We start from the raw sequence: 22,694 nt of genomic DNA, 5'->3' as shown, positions 1-22,694 counted from the left end.
CCCTGACGGTTGCCAGCCATACCATTAGACATTTCTAAATCAAGCTTATCTTTAATGCTCATATAAACTACAAAGTCCCTCCGGGAGACGTACAAAAAAAAGAAAAGCCCAATCAATGTTTTGTTTGTTTTTCGAAGTAAACAATCAAATCCGAACACTAAGCCAAACTAAAACAAATGCTGCACGACCCGGACGAGATCAGGTTCACACATACCAAAATGCCGTTCATATGTAATATTTAGAACACAAGATTTCTCATCCATGTTCCATTTATTACTTTCAACAAGAAGCAACATTCTTTAAACAAGAGAAGACACTTGCAACCACCCTGGATTACCCTCTGTGCGGGAGAGAGACTCAAGTATGCAGCATTCATTTTCTAAATATGGAAAAAGTGCCCACAAATTTTACAAGCATTTGGTCTCTGCCGTTTTAAAAAGAGAACAATATAGTACAAAAATTTCAGACCTACCCATTCTAAATCACCCACAAAACTCTAATCATGGAAGAGGATCCAAGAAGATGGAGCTTTTCCCACCCACTAAACAAGAACCGCGCACACACTCAAGGCAAACCCCAACAATCTCCCCACTCTTCCAAGTTAGTTATCTTAAACTCAAGAGAAATCCAAACAAAATCATGACATGGTTACAAAAATTTACTTTCTTCAAGCTCGGGGACTAAGTTGGCTTCCGCATGTTGCGGCCAGCACGAATAACTTCATCCACAAGAAGCAATTGGGAAGCAATCACAGGCCTGCATCAAATAAAAAAGGCTAGTTTGTCCAGATGAAAAAGAACATAAACGGGATCCCAAAAAAGAAGTTATTGACTTTCATACTTAAGAAAAAACAAAAAACATTATCATACCCAGAGTTTATGATCTGCCGCTTCACAGAGTAGTTGTCAAAAATACCCTCCATTTGGGGGTCAATTGGTTCCCCAGTGTGATGGTTCAACCCCACAATGTCACCCTTATCATGCTCAGCCTAGATAAAACCAAAACACAATAAATAGAAGAAACAAAACCAAAATGTGATGCACCCCACACCCCCAAATCATTCCCCAGACCACACCAAACAATGAGAGAGAGATGGCATCAATGTTTGAATGGACCTGAAGGCCAATGAGAGCGTCTTGTATGTCGAGACCTGAGTTTTCTGCTAGTGTCTTGGGTACAACAAGAAGCGCATCCGCAAAGGCCTTAACCCCAAGCTGTGCTCGCTGTACCAAGAATTGAAAAAGATCAGAAACATATTTCTCACCTAAAACAACATTCTAGGCCAGTGGGTAATACGTCAAATGCCAAGATCATGGCCTGAGAAGACATTAGTTAACAAGTTTTAGGAGGTTTGGATCCAAATTCAAAAGTAGTTGTGAAGAGCCAGAAAATACCCCTTGGACAGTCTTCTTTATATTGTTCACTAGATGCTGCCTCGCTGCAACTTCAAAAGCACCTGCCCCCTGCCAAAGGATCATCCACCAGTGTATAGTGAAACATGTCTCAGCACCATTCACATTCATTTTATAGTAATTAACAAAAAGGAAATACAATCACTTCCGAATTAATGTGAATATCAAATTTGAAGTCTCATAAAGCCAATAAAGAACTATAATCATTAAGGAAAATATCAAATTTATAAGCGCTGACAGGTAAAACAATGACTAGCTTTACAAGCTCTCTCTCTCTCTGGCCTCTGAGGCCAATTTCTCTCTCTATCAGGTCTCACCATTTCTCTAAGTAGATTAAGACTTTCATTTTTATAATTTTTCATATGTTACACTGAAAATTATTATTATTATTTTTAACAATAGATCATAATGAAAATTAGGGTTTCCATTTTGTTTTGAAAGTTAGGATTTTGCCTTTTTTGTGATTTTCAATAGATTATACTGGAAAATTATTTTCAGTAGGTTATGCTGCATTTTTTTTAGGGGTGCCGTTTGTTTAGAGCCTAGGCTCTAAACAATCAACTTAAAGCCTACCTTCAAATAGTGTCCAGAAATGTGGTTTCAATACTATAAATCTTTGTGACATCCTTAAAATATATTTTGATCTTTATTTATAAAGTATAAAGCTTCAAAAAAAGTGGAGCTAGACAAATCTATGAAAACTTGAAAATCATGAAAATTGACAGTCCAAAAAAGCGTTATAAAATACAATATTTCCAAAACTTGAAATCCATTTTTTTCTCATGTCCATGCATCTTGATGTCGAGATCATCAATTTGAGAATATTAGATCTCTCAAAATTATAATGAAATTACTTATAGTGATTATACTGGAACTATTCATAGTGATTATACTAAAGAATTCTATACAAATTGTATACAGAACTTTCAATAAGCTGAAAATTTTTAGTATAATGGTGTGATTATACACACTGAAAATTTTGATTATATTGAAAATTTTCGATATACTGATCATATAATCAGTCGCATTTTTTGGTTCATCAATGCTATTTACGCGTTGTTCTTGTTCTTCTACGTTTTTAATTCGTGAAGTATAAGGCTTTTGTGTATGAAATGCTTTGACAATGAATGCAAAAATCTTAACCAAAGCATGACATTGTCTAGCTCCTCATTTCCCCTAAGGACGCATAGTTTCAACATTGGAGATTAGTATACTTCCATCATGCCCGTTATTGTCCTCTGAGACCCAAGATGTTGGGGTTTCAAGACTCAACAGTTATCCTTGGAGGCCCCCTAGTTGTTCGGCCTAAACTTCATTTGGCTGCATCTTTTGGCTCCATCTCCTTCTAGCTCTCAAGCATTTAAATGGATGATTTTGGAAGGGAATAACACTGCACATAATTTTGAGACCCAAATAAACCAGCACCCACTTTGATGAATGCTTATACCTAGGCTTACCATATGGGGATTAGCAGTAATCACCTATGTTAATTAGTGATTAAAAAACGGACTGCCCAGCGCTTGGGCAGCCGCTTCGGCGGTCTAGAGAGCCTAGGAGTATCACCCAGGCACAGGCGCTGGAAAAAGGCGGAAATCCTTAGGTGGCCACCTAGGCACTTAGGGACCCGCCTAGGCACGGCGCCTAGCGCCCAGCTCAGGGCAGCCGCCAAGGGCCTGTGCCCCACCTAGAGGAAAAAAACCCATTCGATAGGGGCAGTTTTTGTCTTCCTTTTTTTATACTAAAGGGCTAAATTTGTGGGTTTTAGGTTTATTTGAAACCTAAAACCCAATTTAGACAGAAAAACCCTCAAAAAACTAATTTATGGTGATTTCTTTAGGATCGAAGGATTTCTCAAAATTATAAGAAATTGATCAAAACATCACCTATTGATATTAGATTACATTTTTTACTTTTAACTATGTCTATCTGTGGAATGTGGACCACACTTACTATCAATCAGACTGGATAATTTATAATTGGATATATGGACTTATGGTTATACTCAATTGTGCTCCTACGTGTTGTGTAGTATACTTTTGAATATTGATGTGTGCCTTTAATCCCTAACTCTTATAATTTATACAATATACAGTTATACTTATACTGTTAGAGACTATAGAGTCTTTTTTTTTCCTACTGGGCCGCCTAGACCATTCGCCTAGGCATTCGGCAGTCTGAACCCCCAAGCCATCTAAGACCCGCCTAGCACTTTTTGAAACCTTGATACTAATCTATGTGGGGATTGACAATGGAAATCATTTCTTTGTTTGTAAAGAATTTTTTTTTTTTAATTGACCCAAAATTAGTGTTTGTGATTATAAGTTTTGGGGCACAAATGCCTTAGGATGCTTCGAATTAACAACTTGAAGATAATAAACTATCACGGAGGAGGGAGAGAAGGATCAATGGTCACTTTCCTATATATCGAACACTAAACCTTGAAAAGGCACACTAATGTCTTCTAGATGACAAAAAGAAGTAAAATAGATTTCAACTGTCAAAAAAATTAAGAAGTCTCTCTTGTAGGAATGTTGAACCTCAAGTTTTCTTAATTCATCAATAAGCAATGCGTTTTCACCTCTATCTGTAAGGGTTTTCCCTTCTTTGCATCTCATTTTCAATTATATTTATATATAAAGTGAGATCCATATAAAGTATATGATAGGTAATCAACCCATTCTTGGATCTGATACTCTTAAGAATAAGTCTAATGAATAACAAAACACTACTTGCTACCGAGACCCCATTACACAAATAATAGCCTGGGTTGATGCCATTTCCTTTTGTGAGATTGGAATTATGTCTTTGACTCCCTCTAAAAGAAGCAAATATGAGTTATACAGGAGACTCGAGAAAATCAACAAATGCGAGGGAGAGAGGGTGTGTGTTCACATGTTAAAAAGCAGGTTATTGATTAATTGAATGAAGAATTTTTCCTCGGAACTGTCCATTGTGTTACTAATGCTATGGATAGGTTATGACACAAAAACTTTCATTAAATGGACAAATATCAACCTCTAATCAACAAACTATGTAACAAACTTTAAAACAGGCTAATTTTCATATCCATGGTTACCCAATTTCAAAGGTTTAACCAAACAAGGTAAATTGAAATCGCCAGGGAATCTAATAAAGTTACCAACAAGCGTTCCCAACATCCAGGGCTCCATTTCCAGGGCATCCATTCTCCTGGGCACCTAGCTTCCAGGGGAAACCGCGAACCCCAAGATCAACTCCCAAGGAAAAAGGTCAAAATTCTCAAATTTTATTCCATAGAACTTTGCCAGAAGACTATCCCATAACCCTAAACAGAGAACTGTAACTTTCACTTAATAACTTGTATTCTCCTTGGACATGATTTTTATTGCTTAAAAGAGGTTATAAATTAAAAATATTCTCTAATAATTGATACTTCAAAGGACTTACTTCAAAGCCAGTAGAATTCAGCAGTATGTAAACCACATTTTCAATAAAATTTATAACAAGATAAGTTCTAACATATAGCCTTTGCTCACTTAAATTTACTGTTATAATAAGCGACGTGCATCTGTATTTGGATCACACTTAAAAGAGCACCTCAAGCTATTTCTCATGGATATCATAAAAGCTAGTACTTTCTTTTTTTCCATTTTATTTTGCTTTTCACAGATTGGAACAATTTAGAATTGTCACCATTAATTTTCGCTTCTATTTCTCGTATGGCTACAGTTCTTATACAGTAGAATTCAAGAAAAGCACAGAAAAAAAAAACACAAAGGAAAACGCTTAAAAAATTACATCCCCACGGCATTTTACAATTTTTACAATTTTTTTTTTTTTTTAATGTTAACTCATGAGAACTAATGAGAATGGAGCTCTAAATGTCACGTCATGACACCCGCCACCGGTACCAACTCCGCCTAGAGCCCATTCTCAATTTTTTTATGAATTCTTTTTCTAATATTATAAACTACAGACAGTGGAGTAGTCATCGTTCCTGCTACCTATCGTAAAATACTGGAGGTTACTAAATATTGGATTATCAAAACATAAATAATAAGAGAGTCTAGTGCAAAAAGCTGAAAGTTAAAAACATGCTAACATAAAAGACAAAAGAAAATAAGTGATAGGGCTTTTCCCTTTGAACAATCTCCCCAACTACATTAGGGGATCACAATCTGGATTGAAATTAACATATGGTTGATTTCCTATGATGAAGAAGGATTTCCTTTACAAATATGTAGCATGAAATAATACCCTTCTTTTGCATGTGATGTTAGAGATCTTCAACCCAAACTAGGAGCTATCACTCCTAGTTTTGATAATCAAACACAAAGAAGACAGCAAATTCTATTTGCTTTTAGAATATATCATATTCAGTGCATTGAGGTTGCGATGCTCACCAAAATTATCGCTTCGTCTTCAATTGTATTTTTGACAGATCGCAGACCATCACGGACAGCATCCTTGATCTGAGCAATAGTGTGATCATTTGGCCCTGAAAACATCATAATTCACATTTTCAGTCATGCAGTATAAAGCTTTACAAGGAACATCAGTTTGGAGGATGATTCCTGGAATAATTGACTGGCTAAGATGTGGAGACACAGTTCAACATCAAAGGAATAAAAGCCTGGTCTCCTGCATAAAAAGATAGTCACTTTTCAAAAACATTTGGGGGGAAGATAGTCATACCTTTGATTAAGATGGTACATGAGGAGGGATTCCTCACATTCTCTACAAACGTGTATTTCTCCTCACCAAGGACATGCTCATAAACAAGGCCAGCCCATCCAAGGCATTCTGGAGACAAGTCATCAACAGAATTGACTGCCTCTCCCCCACATGCCAAAACAAGGCGTTCCATATTTCTCCTTTTTGCTCTCCTTAGAGCAATAATCTATAAAAAAAACAGAAACTCGGCAGTTGGCCCCATATAAAAATGAGAATTGATCTTCAGTTGAAGCAGACAGGCAATAGTTGTTACGGGAAAGTTCAACAAGTAATTTGAGGGTCCATCTTTTTCCCCCAAAAACATAGGATACATTCAATTCTTTTGTTTATCAACATTAGAACGTCTATAACTTGCCTATAAGGTAGAAGACAAACAGTCTAATGAAAACAACCATCTATAAGGCAGTAGATAATAAGGGATTTCCAAAACTAATGACAGAATAATAATATGTAAATTTGAACGCATCAATGTTTTCCCATTTACCTTGTAATTATAAAAACAAATAAACCTTTCTCAGATGCCTTAAATAACACATGAAAGCAATTAATCTTTCTTGTAAAACACGTACTCGATAGAAACAGCAATATGTCATAAACATACTTGAGTATATATTTGCCTACACTAATTATCGTAATGAATGCCTTTGAGAAAATCACGAGTTTCACCAGCAAAGCTTTTCGTTTTGTAACCTATTTTACCAAGATTGACATTATTTATCCATAAATTGAGAAACAGAAAGAATAGATATGATGGAGGGTTGAAGAAAAACAAATGGACTTACTCCAGCCTTCGCGAGAAGATCCAGAGATGGAGGATCTATACCCTTTTGATTGATCACAACAAAGTTATCATCAGTCCTAGCACAAACCTGCAGTAGACCAAAATCAAGTAATGATTACGGTACCTATGAAAAATTAAGGAATTTGCCTTGTAAAACGCAAGAGCTAAAAGAATGGACAGAAATAATTTCAAAGTAACCTTATTTTTCAGCTCAATGATTTTGCTAACTCTCTCATCAACTTGACGCCTCTCAGCTGCAACCATCTTTTCTCTTTGTTCCGCATTTGAGTAGAAAAAACCAGCATTTATTTCACTGGTACATGACACGGCATTCAAATGAAAGACAAGAAATGCTGTCAGAGCATAAACATGGATCTAAGGAAATATAAACAAGGCACAACTTGTGCCCTCAAAAAAAGACCAACTATGTCTAGATCATAAAAAGCGAACAAAAGAAAATTCTCGAAATTCGAGGACGAGTGTAGTAAATTAAGTGAAGCCAGAACTCATGATTTCCATGAGAAAAATGTCCAGAAATTGTGGAGCACTTTTCTGGGTGAACAGCAACCCAAGCGCCAACAGCCCACTTATCTAATTAAGTGAGCAAAACAGTATGAGATTTAGAGGTACTTGGACGAGCAAGCTAACAAGAAGGCTGCTTGCTAGGGATGAGTGGAGAACAACGAACGATTCACATGTAGAAATCAATACTCACGGGATAAGGCTAGTGTTCCGCATTCTGAGCATGTTACAAATGGCATTGCTAACTTGTAAGACCCATCAATAATGGCAATTCTAGTGCAATTCGGATCTTCTAACCAGAATACAAGTAATCAGTGAAGTTCAAATATCGGGAAACCCCTTCCATAGTTAATAATTGCAACTCACCTCTTGTACTCCTAACATGCACATCAATAAAATGTATTGCATAAAGACATCTATGTGATTGAAATAAGAATAGCCATTAAATTGGAACAGAAAAGACCAATCTAGTACTAATGAGTCAAACCACACGAAAGACTAGCACAAATAAGAAAAAAAATAAAAACAAAATGAAAATTAAAAATAAGATAAATTTTTTAAATTTGTACTGGATCATTTTACTATATTACTATGTTACTACCACAATAACAATATTTTAGAGAATGGTAAACTAGATTATAACAAAAGATTTTATATAAAAAAAAAAAACCATACATGATATAATATATAAAACAAACAATATAAAATGAAGAAAATACAAAATATCAAAAACTTTAATTTTGAATCATAGATAGCCAAGGCAAGAGACAAACCATCAAATAGATTCGGAGACTTGGGTTAGTCAAGTCTCCAAAATGTAACTAGCAAATGCCATTGAACTACATGAAATACCGCAAAACATCAGGGGCAAACTCAAGATGTGGCACTAGTATTTCTAATCAACCTAAAACTGAATGAAGTAGACTAATCTATAATATATTAAGCATGAAGAGGACTCCACGTATTATTTCGACAAGTATACCTTCTAATTCCAAGTTTTCCCACTTGATCTTTATTTATACCATATTGATCCCCTTTTATCTCTCCATAAGTCTCTCTCTCTCTCTCTCTCTCTCTCTCTCTCTCTCTCTCTCTCTCTCTCTCGTGCATACATTCATAGTATAAAAAGGTACTGAAAAATAACTAAAACTCAAGGGAATAAGATGAAATGTTGTACTAGATGAACTACAGCAAGTAAACTATCAGGGAACGGCTCAAAATAGAAAGGAAAAGGTAGGGATGATTACCTTAGATCATGAGGACTAGACACTTTTTTTTTTTTTTTTGGATAAAATAGGACTAGACACCTTAGTGCTTAGCATGCAATCATGAAGCTTCACCAAAGGAAAGAAGAAGAAACTTAATGGAAGAACGGAATGAACTCAATCAGAGGGCATGGAGGTTACTCTCTCGCTTCTCACTCTTTCTAAGCTCACATGTGCTGGAAATGGGTGTGAGCAAGGGTTTATATAGAGTTGTAGCGGTGAAATATTTGTGAGTGAATGAATCTATGCCCTTAATGCCATTCGTCAATAACACATGGGAGGTCTATGATCCTAGCCACACATCCATGCCTCGCTATCAAGATCAAATAATGAGATTTGCGCACCATTATCACTCCACAAAACGCTAGATCAAGTCGTTTACCAAATTGTCCTTGTCACATAAAAGTTTCATCATATGTTATTTACTCATTATATAATAGTTCATAAGACTCCATGAAAATGTTAAAACACCACAAGGCTAGGGGCATGCTCTTATGACAATTTTGAAAAAAATACTAACTAGGATAATATCCAATAGATAAGCCAATCACAATGTGCCATTTCATGGAATTCACATGGGCTTAGCAAATAGAATCAAGCCACCAATAAAAGTGGATCAAAGGACAATTTTCACTCAATACTTAGGGTTTAGATTATAATTTCATGGCTAGCATCAACTCTGGACACATGTTTCCATCCCTCATGTATGACAAAACTCCATGGAATAAATAAAAGAACACATGTTATAAAACAAAATTATTAAAATCCATATCAATTAAATGAACAATTCACCAATTCCAACCAAGGACAAACCCCCTTGTTTTAATGTCCTGCTGACATCAGCAGTAACGTGGGTTTGCGGGGTGCCACGTGGACACCCTCATTTGTTGTCCTTTGGAATTTGCCACAAAAAATTTATAAAATATCATTTTTAGGCCCCAAAAAATCTCAATAATTTTCTAAATGATTCTCTATCGAAAATACTCATTTTCTCATCATGATAAAATCGGACAATTGGTAAATGAGATCTCTAGGCTGAAATCCAGGTATTGGAGTACTCCACTAGGCTAGTCTGGAATGGTGGTCCACTTATCTCGAAATGACCCAACAAGCCTACGCTCCACAATCTATGGCAGGGACACATAATCTGGCTTTGCCGAAGTCATTCCATTCAAGCATTCCAACTCCCGATTCTCGATGGATAACAAGTGCACCCATAGGAACATCGGAGTGCTCACATACAGGGTTCCTCTCAAGGCACATGTGTACTAACTCTTCTTCGTAGGATCATACATTAAAAGAGTGGCTTCCCGTTCAACTGTGAGTGCACGTCATAGGGTGCTCTTGTGTAACGGTACGGACTCATGTCCCTTGAGTCATGACCATCTTATACAGGCCTATTACTCTAAAGATAATTGGGTTCTATATTTTCTTTTTTATCTCTTAACCCTAGCCAACACAACAACTATGAGGCATACTCTAGATATAGCCCTGACTCAGAGGTGACCCTCACACCTCTACAAGTATCTTTCTCTCATCGATGTCACTCATTGCCTCATGCACTTGGGGAATATGATTTTGTGCCTTAGTGCACTAAGCACTCAAAATCGCTCACTCCCACTCAGTGAGAATCTTAACTTTAAGGCCTTAAAGGCCATAAATCCAACATTCTCCCACTTGACCTTTTGAGGCCTTGTGCACTAAAAGACTCTCTTATCCTCATGCATACTCACACAAACTCAAGCATACTCACATACTCGATATCGATATACTCATAACATACTCATATCATGCAAGAGAGTAAATACGCACGCTATGTTCCAAGAGAGTAAATACTCAAGCAATGTCAACCTCTTCAATCTCATACCATGTACAAGTTTCATTAATAAATTAGTAGCCAAGCCTTTAGTTAAGGAATCCATATGCATAGCCTCAATAAGAATATAAGCCAACCTAGGCTCATATGCCATTGTGCTGGATGTGATGAAGATGATTGAGAAATTTATTTATCCATGTCTCCCTTGGATGCGGATCATAACTTCACGTACTCGGCTCCTATAGTAAAGAAAGCCACAATGTCTTGCTTCTTGGTGCACCAAGATATGGCACCCCCCCCATATATGAAACATAACCTAATGTTGAAGTCATCCAGATCTCCATGGTAGTCGGAATACAAGTAACCCAAGACACTTAACTCACTCACAATCTCATAGGTCAAGGCATAATAAATGGCTCCTTTCAAGTATCTCATGATTTTGTTAACAATTTTCCAATGTTCAATTTTGGGGTCACTTTGAAAACGCTCTATTAAGCTATGAGCAAAAGCTAGGTCGGGCCTTGTACCCATCGTCACATACAGTAGTGAACCCCACGACACTCCTATATGGTGTACTCTTTCCAACTCACTTCTCTCATAGTCCTCTCTTAGGCTCGTATTGATACTTAATTTATTCTTTTCTCAACGGGTGTATCAATGGGCTTGCACTCACTCATCTCGAATCTCTCAACAATCTTTTTACAATATGTGGATTAGGATAATTGAATAGTACGGGCTGGTTTATCATGTATTATTTGGATTCCCAACACATGAAACTTCTCCTTTGTCCTTCATGTCAAAGTTGTTTCATAGCAATGCCTTTGTTTCCCTTATTAGGTCTAATGGTGCTACATGCTACTAGAATAGCATCCACAGATAAGGTTATCAATTCTAAGGCCAATGACCTTATGGAGAGGGTATGCATAAAGCCAAAAGCTCTAGAACCATCGGAACTCAATATCAAAACTTATGACAGGACAAGACATCAAGCCAAGGGAATTCTCCCCCTCAGTCACCAAATAAGACATGCAACCATCATTTGGTACTAGGTGTTTGGTTCATTAAGTTATAAGGTTTGTAATAAAAGTATGTTTTATAACATGTGATGTTTTAGTTATCCCAGGGAGTTTTGCCACACGTGGGATGGAACAGATGTGCCTAAGTTGAGACTAGCTATCAAATTATGATCTAAACCCTAAGTATTAAAATGGAAGTTGTTCTTTGATCTGCCTTTGTAGGTGGCTTGATTCTATTGGCTAACCCCATGTGAATTCTATAAAATGGCAAATTGTGATTGGCATGTCTATGACATATTATCCTAGTTGGAGTATCTTTTCTAAATTATCAAAAGGGCGCTCCTATCCTTGTGCTGTTTTATATTTTCACAAAGTCCTATGAACAATTATGGAATGAGTAAATGACATATGAGGAAACTTTTTATGGAACAAGGACAATTTAGTAAAATGGCTTAATCTAGAGTTCTATGAAGTGCTAATGGTGTGCAAAACACATTTATTTGATCTTGATGGCTAGGCATGGATGCGTGGTTAGGATCACATCCCTCACATGTGCCATAAATGAATAGCATCAAGGGCCTAGATTCAGTCACTAACCAATATTTCACTGCCACAACACTATATAAACCCTTGCTCACCCTCATTCTCAATACACTTGTGAACCATCTTAGAAAGAGAGAGAAGAAAGTAACCTTGTAACCTCCATGCCCCTCCTATTGCATTCTTTCTTTTCATCCATTAAGCTTCTTCCGCTTTCCCTTGGTGAAGACTCATGAACATGGTGGTGCATGTTAAGCTCTAAAGTGTCTAGTCCTCATGATCTAAGGTAATCATCCCTACCATTTCCTTCCTATTTTGAGCCTTTACCTTATAGTTCACAGGTTGTAATTCATCCGTTACAGCAACATCTTCATCTTATTCTCTTGAGTTTTTGGTTACCCTCTTATACTATGCATATATGCTATATAGTGTGCATAAAGTCCTTGGACCATTCTATTAGACATCAGCTTCTTTAAAGCTTTGGGCACCTAATTTTTTATGAGATTTTAGGCACTCTTTCAAGAGAACCAGTGAGTATTTTGTGGCCATTTGAGTATCATTTGCTGGAGTATTGGACAAAAGTGTTTGAGAAATTGTCCTATTATACATTACTACATGGTCATATTCATGTGCTCCATATGAGTTATTTCATTTGGCTTCACCAAACTGTACTGTTTTGTACTTTAAAGAATCACCAACGAAACTTGTGCTCTGCAACCAAACCTAGGTAATCCCTACTTCAATTAACCAACTTTCCCATCATTCATTCAGAAGGCTGTCATTTTCCTTTGGAGACCTTTGCTAATGGCGATATTATGAACATTATGCGGTGAACATAATTCGAGGAACTTCATAGGGAAATTCACAGTGAATTTACTTGAGAAAGCTTGCAATCTTACCATTTTTGGGCTGCCAATTTTAAGCCCCTAAAACATCTCTACTGTCTAAGACAGACTTTTTCTCTCACTAGGAAAGTATCATTAGCTTGAGAACTCCTAGACCTCTTGCTCTTCCTAATGGCTCCACCAATCAAGAGGTCCATTAAACTGAACTTTGATAACTCCCTCAAAAACCACGGCCTGGGTGGTTTCACAATTTTATTCCAACATCAATGGCCAAACTCTTTTTCTTTCTCTGGTTACCTTGGCTTAGGTGATTCTACCAAGGCCAAAGCCAATGCACTTATGGAAGGTCTCAGGTTACGGAGAATCTCTGCTAGTGGAAGGTGATAACACAAACATCATCCAGGGAGTCAAAAGATTAACTATGAGTCCATGGAGATTAGACCCCATTTTTTACCACATCTTTTACCTGTGTAAGCATCTTCACGTTGGATTCCATCATATTTGGTGGGAAGCTAACACATAGGGGGATGCGTTATTCAGAGTTGACGCTGCCAGCTTGGGGCACCCTCCAAGGTCCTAGTGTTTTCTTTTCGTGGACTTTTACTTATGTATATTTCTTGGTCTAAGAAGGGTGACGACCTTAAACTTTCCCTTAACTTGTCCCAAGCCTGATGAAGGATGTGGGTTGTGTTACTTAGGCAGCAAACGTACAACTTTGCCAAATCTTTCCATGAATCCAAAATCTTCAGAATTCGTGTAGCCGACCCCAAATAGTTGGGAAAAAACTCTGCTGATGATGACGATTCCATTGTCTGTAGTTTACTGCGCTAAACAGAAATTCAGCATTGAATATATGTAACAAGCTCCATTCAAGAAACATTGTTTTCCAACTGGTCATTGATGGACAAGATAATTTATGAGAATAAAAACTACAATTTCTATTCTAGATGGAGTTTATAAATTGAAAATGATTTCAGATAATCGTACCAAAAGAGGACAAATTTAATTTAACGCAAGCATGGCATGCCCAAACCATCCTTCTAAACACTTATACATGCTCTACATTTCCAGAGGAAAAAAAAACAATGCATGCACTTCTACCAAAAACTTGTACACACTATCAAGTCTATACTGACCTCTTCTCATACTCCAATGAGACATTACAAGTCAAAATATGGCAATTCTCAGCACGTCTCTTCATATCTGGATGTCTGGATCCGTGATCAAGGACGAGACCTTCCACCTAGGAAAATAACAATGGCCAAAAAGTGGAAAGAGTAAGTCTAGTGAATTCAAACAAATTTCATATAAAGGTAAAAAGTCTATCCATAATAGCGAAGGCCAAAAATTCAACGATTTCACAAAAATCACAAAAATGAGTAACATAGCGAAAACAAAGGTTACTTCAAATAAATCAAATCCTCATTGGGCAATTAATGGAATGAATCATGATAAATATTAAACCTTAGTCAATAGCAAATGATGGTGTGGAATAGAATCCTAAGCCTCATGGATGCAAAGGGAGAACTAAAATTATTTAGAGAAGAAAACAATTATCAATATTTGACAGAAATGGACAATCTAAACTGTAAGCACCAGGATGGATCTTTTTTACATAAGCAAGCAATACCCCAAAACCCATCAAGCAACACATTAGTTTAAACAAAATTTACATTCCCAAATTGAGAGATTCTCAAGAAGCTTCTGCACAACAGATATATTCATGCCCAGTGAATTTGATCAACAGTGAGGGTAGAATGGCAAGGAGGCCACATTTGAGTGGGGACCAAAATATGGATCTAAGGCGATTATGACTAGCAGCAGTGCAGAAACTACGAAAGGGGTTGTATCACGGATCTCCAAGGCTGAAGCTGTGGCATACCACAAGATACCTTTCAGTTCAAGCCCAAAGTTTTATGCACAATTGTCGCAAGTATAGGTAAATGATTCCGTCTTGCATACCGGCTACTGCTTTCAAATTCCATGCTTCTAATTCTGCTATAAGCACCAAACATATCCACAACACTAGACAACATGCATGCACTTCCCTAAAAATCTAAGCAACCAAAACCCAACTCCCTGATACTAAATATACTTCAGTAAATTTTCATGGGGCTTCATAAGGTTTCTTCACATGAAAATTAGAATAAGAAAAAAAAATCCAAGTTTACACACATCCGATCTCCTTTACACTCCACACTTCCTAAGTGCTACATGAGAGAGCAAGTTTCCAGTAGAGAACAAAAACTCGTCTTGTGTCGGAAAACTTCCCTAAGTTAATTCTGCTCGTCCAGTGAGAATTCTATGAATGAAAAACTCGGTATGAGCTAAGTTTTCCTTGCATGTAATTTTCTACAGGTATTTGACACATGAGTTTCTTGAATTGTAATTTTCTACATGCATTTGATACATGATTTTCTTGAATGTGGCAGCATTGTTAACGTCTTAGGAGACAAGCTGGGTTCTATTTCCATTATAGACAGCTTTATTTGCTTCAAGAGAACAATTGGAAAATCCATCAAGTTTTTTCGGGTTAACTATTTGACTCGATGAGTCAAATCAGTTTTGGCAGGGACTGAGTCCTTAATCAAGTTTATGCTTTTGAACACCGGTTTTTAGCCATTTCACCAGAAACTAAACAACCAATAATTGAGTTCCTTTTCTTCATAAAACAATTGTAAACATGATTACTGACTGCCACAATCAACTACTCGAAGGTTTAATGGAATGACTCTTAAAATAGTGGAAGTCCAATTGGTAATCGCTTTTCTCCAATAAAATGTTGCAGAAAATCAACTAATCCTTCTTGGGTGAAGAATAAATGTGTAGGTCTCCCTTACCCTTACTTCATTTCAGATCACCAAGATCAACAGTTGTACAACACTACTCACGTGGGAAACAAGTGATCACTCGTCACCCTTCCAAACCCTCTAAATGCCAAAATAAAGGAAGTCATTTCCAAAGATTGAACAACTCTTGAGCATGCTCAAACAAATCACAGCATTTTCGAATATCAAAGCATGAAAAAGAATGCCGCCATCACCTGTTGACTAATAATGTAAATGTAGAGCATCTAAAGCTTGAGACATGAGCACCAACAATTGACAGCAAATTAAAAGTAACATACCAGGCGTGTGTCTACATCAAATTTGTGGCGCATATGCATAATCTCAACCATGAACAAATCAATGGGTTCATCGGGCTTGCGAATACAAAGCACCTATTGAGATCCAAAATAATAGTTAAAGGATGAAACTAAGACCTAAGTTAATAGAAAGGAGTTGTAGCACACTATAAACCATATGATACAATACATGTATAAAGAATGGAGTCAAACTTCCTAGAATTAAAAATTCAGCAACTTTGCAAGGAACATAATGTTATAGCAACATTGATACTCCATTGCAGAAGTACATTGGGATCAAAGGCACTAGAATATGAGATGGAGTGATAGAGCAAGAGACCAGAGACCTAAAACTACAAATAATAATTAAATGCCTGAGGTGAAGAGATATAACTACATCCATAGAAAATTCATTATAACAGTGACAATATAATATGCAACATCATGCGGAAAACAAGATTTTAATCATGGCCAAAAAAGAACATTTAATATCTTCTTCCAATGCACAATCACAACAATGCAACTTGACAGTAAATTATCACGAAAACTAAACAAAAATTTTAATTCTTCTCATATAAAATTTTTCAATCAATTAAAAATAACAATCTGAAACCTTCCATAAATTTAGCTGACTGCTTCAACAATTTTTTACGAAATCTAACTTTGAGTCTGCCACAATATTAAGTAAACTTTCCCAAAAAACTTATAGCACCCAAAAACTCCCATGACTAAATTTTCACTTTGATGTGTTTCTTTAATTATTTTACCTCTTCTCAACCGTTGTCATCGAACTCTTTTCAGTTTTGTTGGGATTCACCATCCAAAATATCAATTTCAATGTTTTAACCTCTCACTAACACAACTTTCAGATGGCATAATTTACTTTTTGTTCATGTTGTCCGCTCCCTTCCCCCGAATCCCTATCTTTTTGCATGTGTGTGCAAATTAAATTAGTCCTTATTCATCAACACTTTGCCATCACTGCACATCTCACTGTGATGTAGATACATGTGTTTCTGGCAAGGTTTAAATGCTCAGCTTGGGCTCAGGACTCAGCCCCTGCCCAAGCCACGTAACCCAAGCATATCCAAGTTGTCTCATCCGAGTAGGGTACAGTCCTTAAAATGCCTCAAAAAAAGCAAAAAATAAAAATAAAAATAAAAATCAGAAAAATTCAATAAAAGATCAGAAAAAGGGGAAATAGACTTGGGGAAAGAGAGTGAGAGGACATTTGGGAAAAGAGAGGGAGACACTCTGGTACATAAAGAACGAGAGAAATGAACACTGGGGGTGGATTTCTGCCCCTTTTCTGAGAGAAAGCGATGAAAAAGGGGGGGAGGGATTCTGCCCCCTTAAAGAGAGAAGAAAAATGAAAATTGGGGGCAGATTTCCATCCTTTTAGATAGAAAGATGTAGAGAGAGAGAGAGAGATGAAATAGGAGGGCACATTTCCACCCCCCTTAGAAAGAGAGAGAGAGAGAGGGGTGAGAGAGAGATGAAAATAGGTGGGCGCATTTATGCCTCCCTTTTAGAGAGAGAGAGAGAGAGATGAAAAATGGAGGCCAAAATCCGGCCCCCTTTTTGCTTTCCTTTATCAGTAGACAAGAACATATATTACCCACCCTAGTTCTAAAAGGTTTCCAACTTTCCATGTACCCCAGAAGGTACATGGGAACTCCCCCTAGCTACCACCCAAGGCCATGTAACTATGCCAAGTCCAAGTTCACTCGGCTGAGTTTTCAAACCTGGCTCCTAAAGCTGCATCATACATAAAGAGATCTCTTTCAAAGTTCTATACATCAGTTCATGTATTATTACTTCTTCTTACAAAAGGTGAGTTCATTGTAATATATGCAATTTATGCTTACAAAAACAGTACTTTCGTGTCTGTAAATTGTGCTCAAGGGCTTGCTGTTCTATATAGGCTGTACATCAGGATTATTTTTGCTAAGTGAGTGAGAAAAAATTAGGTGAAGAGAAAGTGAGAGAACAAGAGGAACTCAGAATATGGGTGGTGATATATCAGAATGGTCAGCAAGGCCGATCACCATTACAACAAACAAGATTTAATGGGAAAAACGGGTGGTTGATGTGAGAGACAAGGACACCGAAGGGATGTGAAAAGATAGAGGAGACATGGGTTGAGGAGGGGCAAAAAACATCATGCCACAAGGACATCATTAGCATGATAATAAACATGTTGAGCATTTGGACAGGGAACTAGGTGTGCCAGGCACCCTGTTTTACCAACCCATCAGCTTTCCTGTTCGCTTCCCTCTATATGTGCTTGAAAGTCATTTAAAACTAATCTTGATTTCCACATATTGTTCAAAGAACAGAAGCAGTCATGGCACGAAATCCGGATAAGATGCCCATGAAATAACATTTTGGCAATCCCCTTCCAATACAAGGGTGGAACCCCAACTGTTGTCAAACTTTCTGAGGACCCCTAGAGGGACTCACTTCAGCAGTGGCTGAGTCGCAACTCCAATAGGACCCAAATAAGAGAGCACTATCTTGGATAATACCCCCAATAGCTGCTTGCTAAGGGTTGCCAAGGGAGCCTCCATTGAAATTTAGCTCGATGACTCCTTGCCCCGGATGTAACCAGTGGCACGTCCGACTCTTGTTCTCAGGCTTGAGACATAGGATTTGTTCCCAGTATGTGGAAGTTCAAAATAATCGCTACCAGCTGATTGTCCAGTTTCTCTATGTAAGCCTCTCAGTTGTTAAAAATTCTGCTATTCCGCTTAAAAATTCTGTCTATGTATGATCACTTAAATCATGCACAATAGGTAGATAAATACAGGTAACAACAAGCAGACATTTTTTTTGCGCTGTAGCACACATGTACATGTCAGATTAAAAAGGGCAAAAACAAATCCACTAAATTTGAAAACCCAAAGGAAACAAGAAGCCACACAAATTTTTACTTTTGAGGCAATCAGCCACACAAAATTGCAACATCCATAAAGCAAATACAGTGATTATATGAAAGGACACCCATAGAAAAGTAAAAGGCTCTATTCAAACCATGTTTTCCTTTCTCCTTTCTTTTTGTGATTGTAGAGATGGATGGGGGAGCACACTAGATGACACTTCAAGACTCTACAAGATAGAATTTTCCAACTGAAAGAATGCTTCAGTTGCTAGTAAACTATTTTGCACCATCACAAAGAGAATGACACAGCAGTATTTCAAATAACTTTAATAGCCACTCACTGCATTGACGACTATGTCAGTCAGCTGATCAGCCAGAGCTTCATATAGCTGTAGGAGTGAGAATGAAGAAAACCAATACAAGGATGTCAGCAAAGAATATTTATGCTGCCCATATTGCAAGTGGGATCATATAAATAAAATGGCTGAATAAATCCAACTACCTTTGTCCTGAGTGTTGTCCTTGCAACCATCTTAAGAATCTCTTTATCAGGTTCATCGCCCATCACAACAGGGGTTTGGAACTTTTCAAGATACTCTAGTGTGGCTCGCTTGGCAATTTCAAAACCATCCACCAAAACACGCGGATGCATGCCTAAGAAAATAGAATGAAAAAGTGAAAACTAGAACAGAAATACCTATCCAAATAATAATAATAACAACAACAACAACAACAACAACAACAAGAACTAACAAGACACTAATTAATAACAAAAGAAGCTACACCAATGCATTAGCTCTCCAAATGAGTGAGTAACAAGTTACACCAAAAAGAAGAACTTATGCACATTACTTCTATTGGTTCTTCACACTCCTTTTTACTCAGAAATGAGGAAATACGAGGAGATATGATGCTTTTGCTTTATGATTCCCCAGTTTGACACACTATGGTAAGACAAAGAAAAAAATTGATAACGTATTCATTAAGTAAGATATGGTATCATGGATCCCCTTAAATGAGTGGAAACTTCTAAGACATTATTTAATTGATGCATGCACATGTCTTTTTGTGCACACAAGCATCCGAGTACACCTATGCCCCAAATAGAAAAACTCAAGTGTCTATAATATACACACAAGGTACTTTCCCAGATACCCATGCATAAATACATGTCACATGAGAAAGTCCCCACATATATATAGCTATAACTTAATACACTACTATCGAGTGTCAATCGAAGCAAAGAAATGCATACCATATTATTCACCCAAGAACATGGGATAGGTGAGGGAAAAAGAAGAGCATGTCAACCAACATGTGCTACAGCGTGATGCAACACAGAAATTGATGAAAATAACTAACCTTCGTCAATATAGCGTTCTGATTGCTTCATGAGCTCACCAATAAAGAGCACAGTTGATGTTGTACCATCCCCACTTACATCATCTTGTGCAACAGCTGTTCTTGCAATCATTATTGCTGTAGGATTCTGCATTTGCTGCAAAAGAAACAAAAAACAATAATAAAACTAATAAAAGCCAAATAACAAAGCCCAAGTACTACCATTCCCAAGCTTGAATAGCATTTCAATGATTTACAAAAGAAGACATAACAGCTGATTTACAATAGCATCAACATCTATATCAACAGATCATAATGTCAATGACTGATCAAGAAACAGAAAAGAAGAGCTTAACATCAATCACACACAGGAAGTCTCCCCTTGGTAAGTGAGGATGTCAAAAATTAGAGCAGAGATGGCAAATGCAAAGATGTGTTAACACTTAAAGAATGAACTACAAGCCCTCACAAATAACCGTTGATTACTACAAAGCCAACATATTATGTCCAATAACAGTTGATTGCTAACATGGAACGGCCCTTGTCATGTCAATAAATGGTCTTTTACTCAGCTTCTGTTCTGCCTTCCCCAATAAGCAATTTTCTTTCAATAACTAATCCCCCAAAAAGCAGTTAGAGTAGAGAATCACTCTTGGATCCTCATATTTATTTGATAGAATCAAAACAACGAAACTCTCAGACAAGTCAAAATCATAAGTCAATCAATGCATCGTAGTTGGGCCCACAAATCACAGAAATAGTATGTCAATTAAAGAAGCAGCACTTCCAGGCCTCTCCGATGAATATCATGATCAAAAAATTCACAGAAAAGGGAACAAAAAGGCAAGAATATATTGATTCTCCCAAAGTATATGATACAGAATCAGACAAGAAGAGAATGGGCAGCCAATAGATAAAACCATCTTGTAAAGTTTTCGATTCAGGTATTTGTCTTTGTTGAGTAGAGCATTTTCCTGGATTTGATAATCAAAGAAAACGGTTTGTCAAATCAAACTCCAGAGATATAAATTAGCAAAGAGTATCCATAAACATCATAAACGTAAACTTTAAACTTCACCTAAACCTACTCAAGTTTCGGAATTATGCAACAATTTCAGAGAGACATATTATATAGTTCATTACATGTTATCTAGATCACAACCAACTCGAAATATTACTTTGAGAATGCCTCATTTGACAAATTTGCAATCAAATAGCAGAGATCTCTGTGACATGTAACAGAAACCCTAGAAAAATGACAGAAGACAGTTCCCTTGAATGATTACCAACAAGACAACAAACCAAATCTATGCATTTGCATAGAAAAGTAGAGCCAATAAAACTAAACCCTAAAATCAATGCAAATTTCATTTCTTTTTTAAACTGAACTGACCATTTCCTTCAAGAGTGTGTTTCCATCTTTCGTGAGCTTGATATCTCCAGCTCCTCCAACAAGCCTGAAACAGAAACCAGAACAATAGTATTGGTGATGAAAATGACGATGATCATGGGGACGTAGCATGATGACGACGATACATACATCTTAATGGTGCCCTTAGGGCCAAGGTTGGTTTTGAGAACATCCTGTAAACCCTTTGCAGCGTTGATGTTCATATGGAGAGCAGCAGATTTGTTGAGGACCTCAGCATTAGGGTTTAGCACTCTGAGAGACATCTTCGATTACTTACATAGAACACTGTTTTCTTGTTTCTCCCTTTAAACAGGGTCTTTCTCTCTCTAACCACACCTCTCTCTCTAAACCAGATTTTCGTCTCTCTCCTTCGCGCTCTCTCTCTAAGAGTAGCGTTCGCCACTGTGACCAAAAAACGCAAAACAGAAAACGGAAACTTTGCCGGGCCTGCATTATGCACGAATTTGAAATCTCCAGAAATAACCCTCCCAAGAAATATCAACCGTCCGTTTTTTAAGAATTGACGGCTGTAATTCTTCATCTTGAACGTGTTATTGTAGCCGTTCCAGTATTAGATTCTTAAGAGTTATTACTCATGAAACATGCACCACTAGTGTATGCAATATGGTACACATCATGGCATTCACCGTAGGTTGTTCTTGATGAGATGATGGACAGTGTGAATTAACGGCGGTGAAAGGCGACATTCATACAGGAATTTAACAATTGTTAATCTAAATTGAAAATCGTCGATCTAGATCAAAGAGAATGTTAGAATTTTACTAATTTATCAAAGTCTATATTTTTTATTTAATTTTTTATTATTTAAAAAATATAATGACTTATGGTCTCAAAGAGTATAGCATTTAATATAACAGAACGGCGGACCAAATTCATGTAGCCTACCCAAATTAATTGAAAAAATCCTATGATGATGATGATTATTTAAAAATTTAAATCACCACAAAAATATAAGAAACATCGTTCTATAAAACTTTTCTCTTTTTTTTGTTTTGTTGGATTGCCG

At 37.0% G+C, this 22,694-nt stretch overlaps 1 protein-coding gene and 1 non-coding gene across 2 annotated transcripts; both read right to left on the bottom strand.

The window, feature by feature from the left end:
• Positions 1-352: 352 nt before the first annotated feature.
• On the bottom strand, positions 353-22,095 carry LOC18429071 (T-complex protein 1 subunit zeta 1). The gene is made up of 15 exons (XM_011623172.3): positions 21,797-22,095; positions 21,650-21,713; positions 20,278-20,413; positions 19,418-19,569; positions 19,257-19,304; positions 16,038-16,130; positions 14,047-14,153; positions 7,105-7,219; positions 6,908-6,994; positions 6,087-6,291; positions 5,795-5,889; positions 1,395-1,463; positions 1,116-1,223; positions 870-988; positions 353-756 (listed from the first exon to the last, which is right to left on the bottom strand). The coding sequence occupies exons 1-15, from the start codon at positions 21,928-21,930 to the stop codon at positions 681-683; spliced, it is 1,608 nt and encodes a 535-aa protein (XP_011621474.1). The 5' UTR covers positions 21,931-22,095; the 3' UTR covers positions 353-680.
• On the bottom strand, positions 18,031-18,123 carry LOC148782557 (small nucleolar RNA Z43). Its single transcript, XR_016055192.1, has one exon. It is a non-coding gene; the product is annotated as a small nucleolar RNA Z43 (small nucleolar RNA).
• Positions 22,096-22,694: the final 599 nt, after the last annotated feature.

Source organism: Amborella trichopoda, chromosome 4 (genome assembly GCF_054954075.1).
Source record: "Amborella trichopoda isolate Santa Cruz 75 chromosome 4, AtrichopodaSantaCruz75HAP2 v2.0, whole genome shotgun sequence".
Lineage (NCBI taxonomy): Eukaryota > Viridiplantae > Streptophyta > Magnoliopsida > Amborellales > Amborellaceae > Amborella > Amborella trichopoda.
This window is presented reverse-complemented; position numbering and strand designations above follow the sequence as displayed.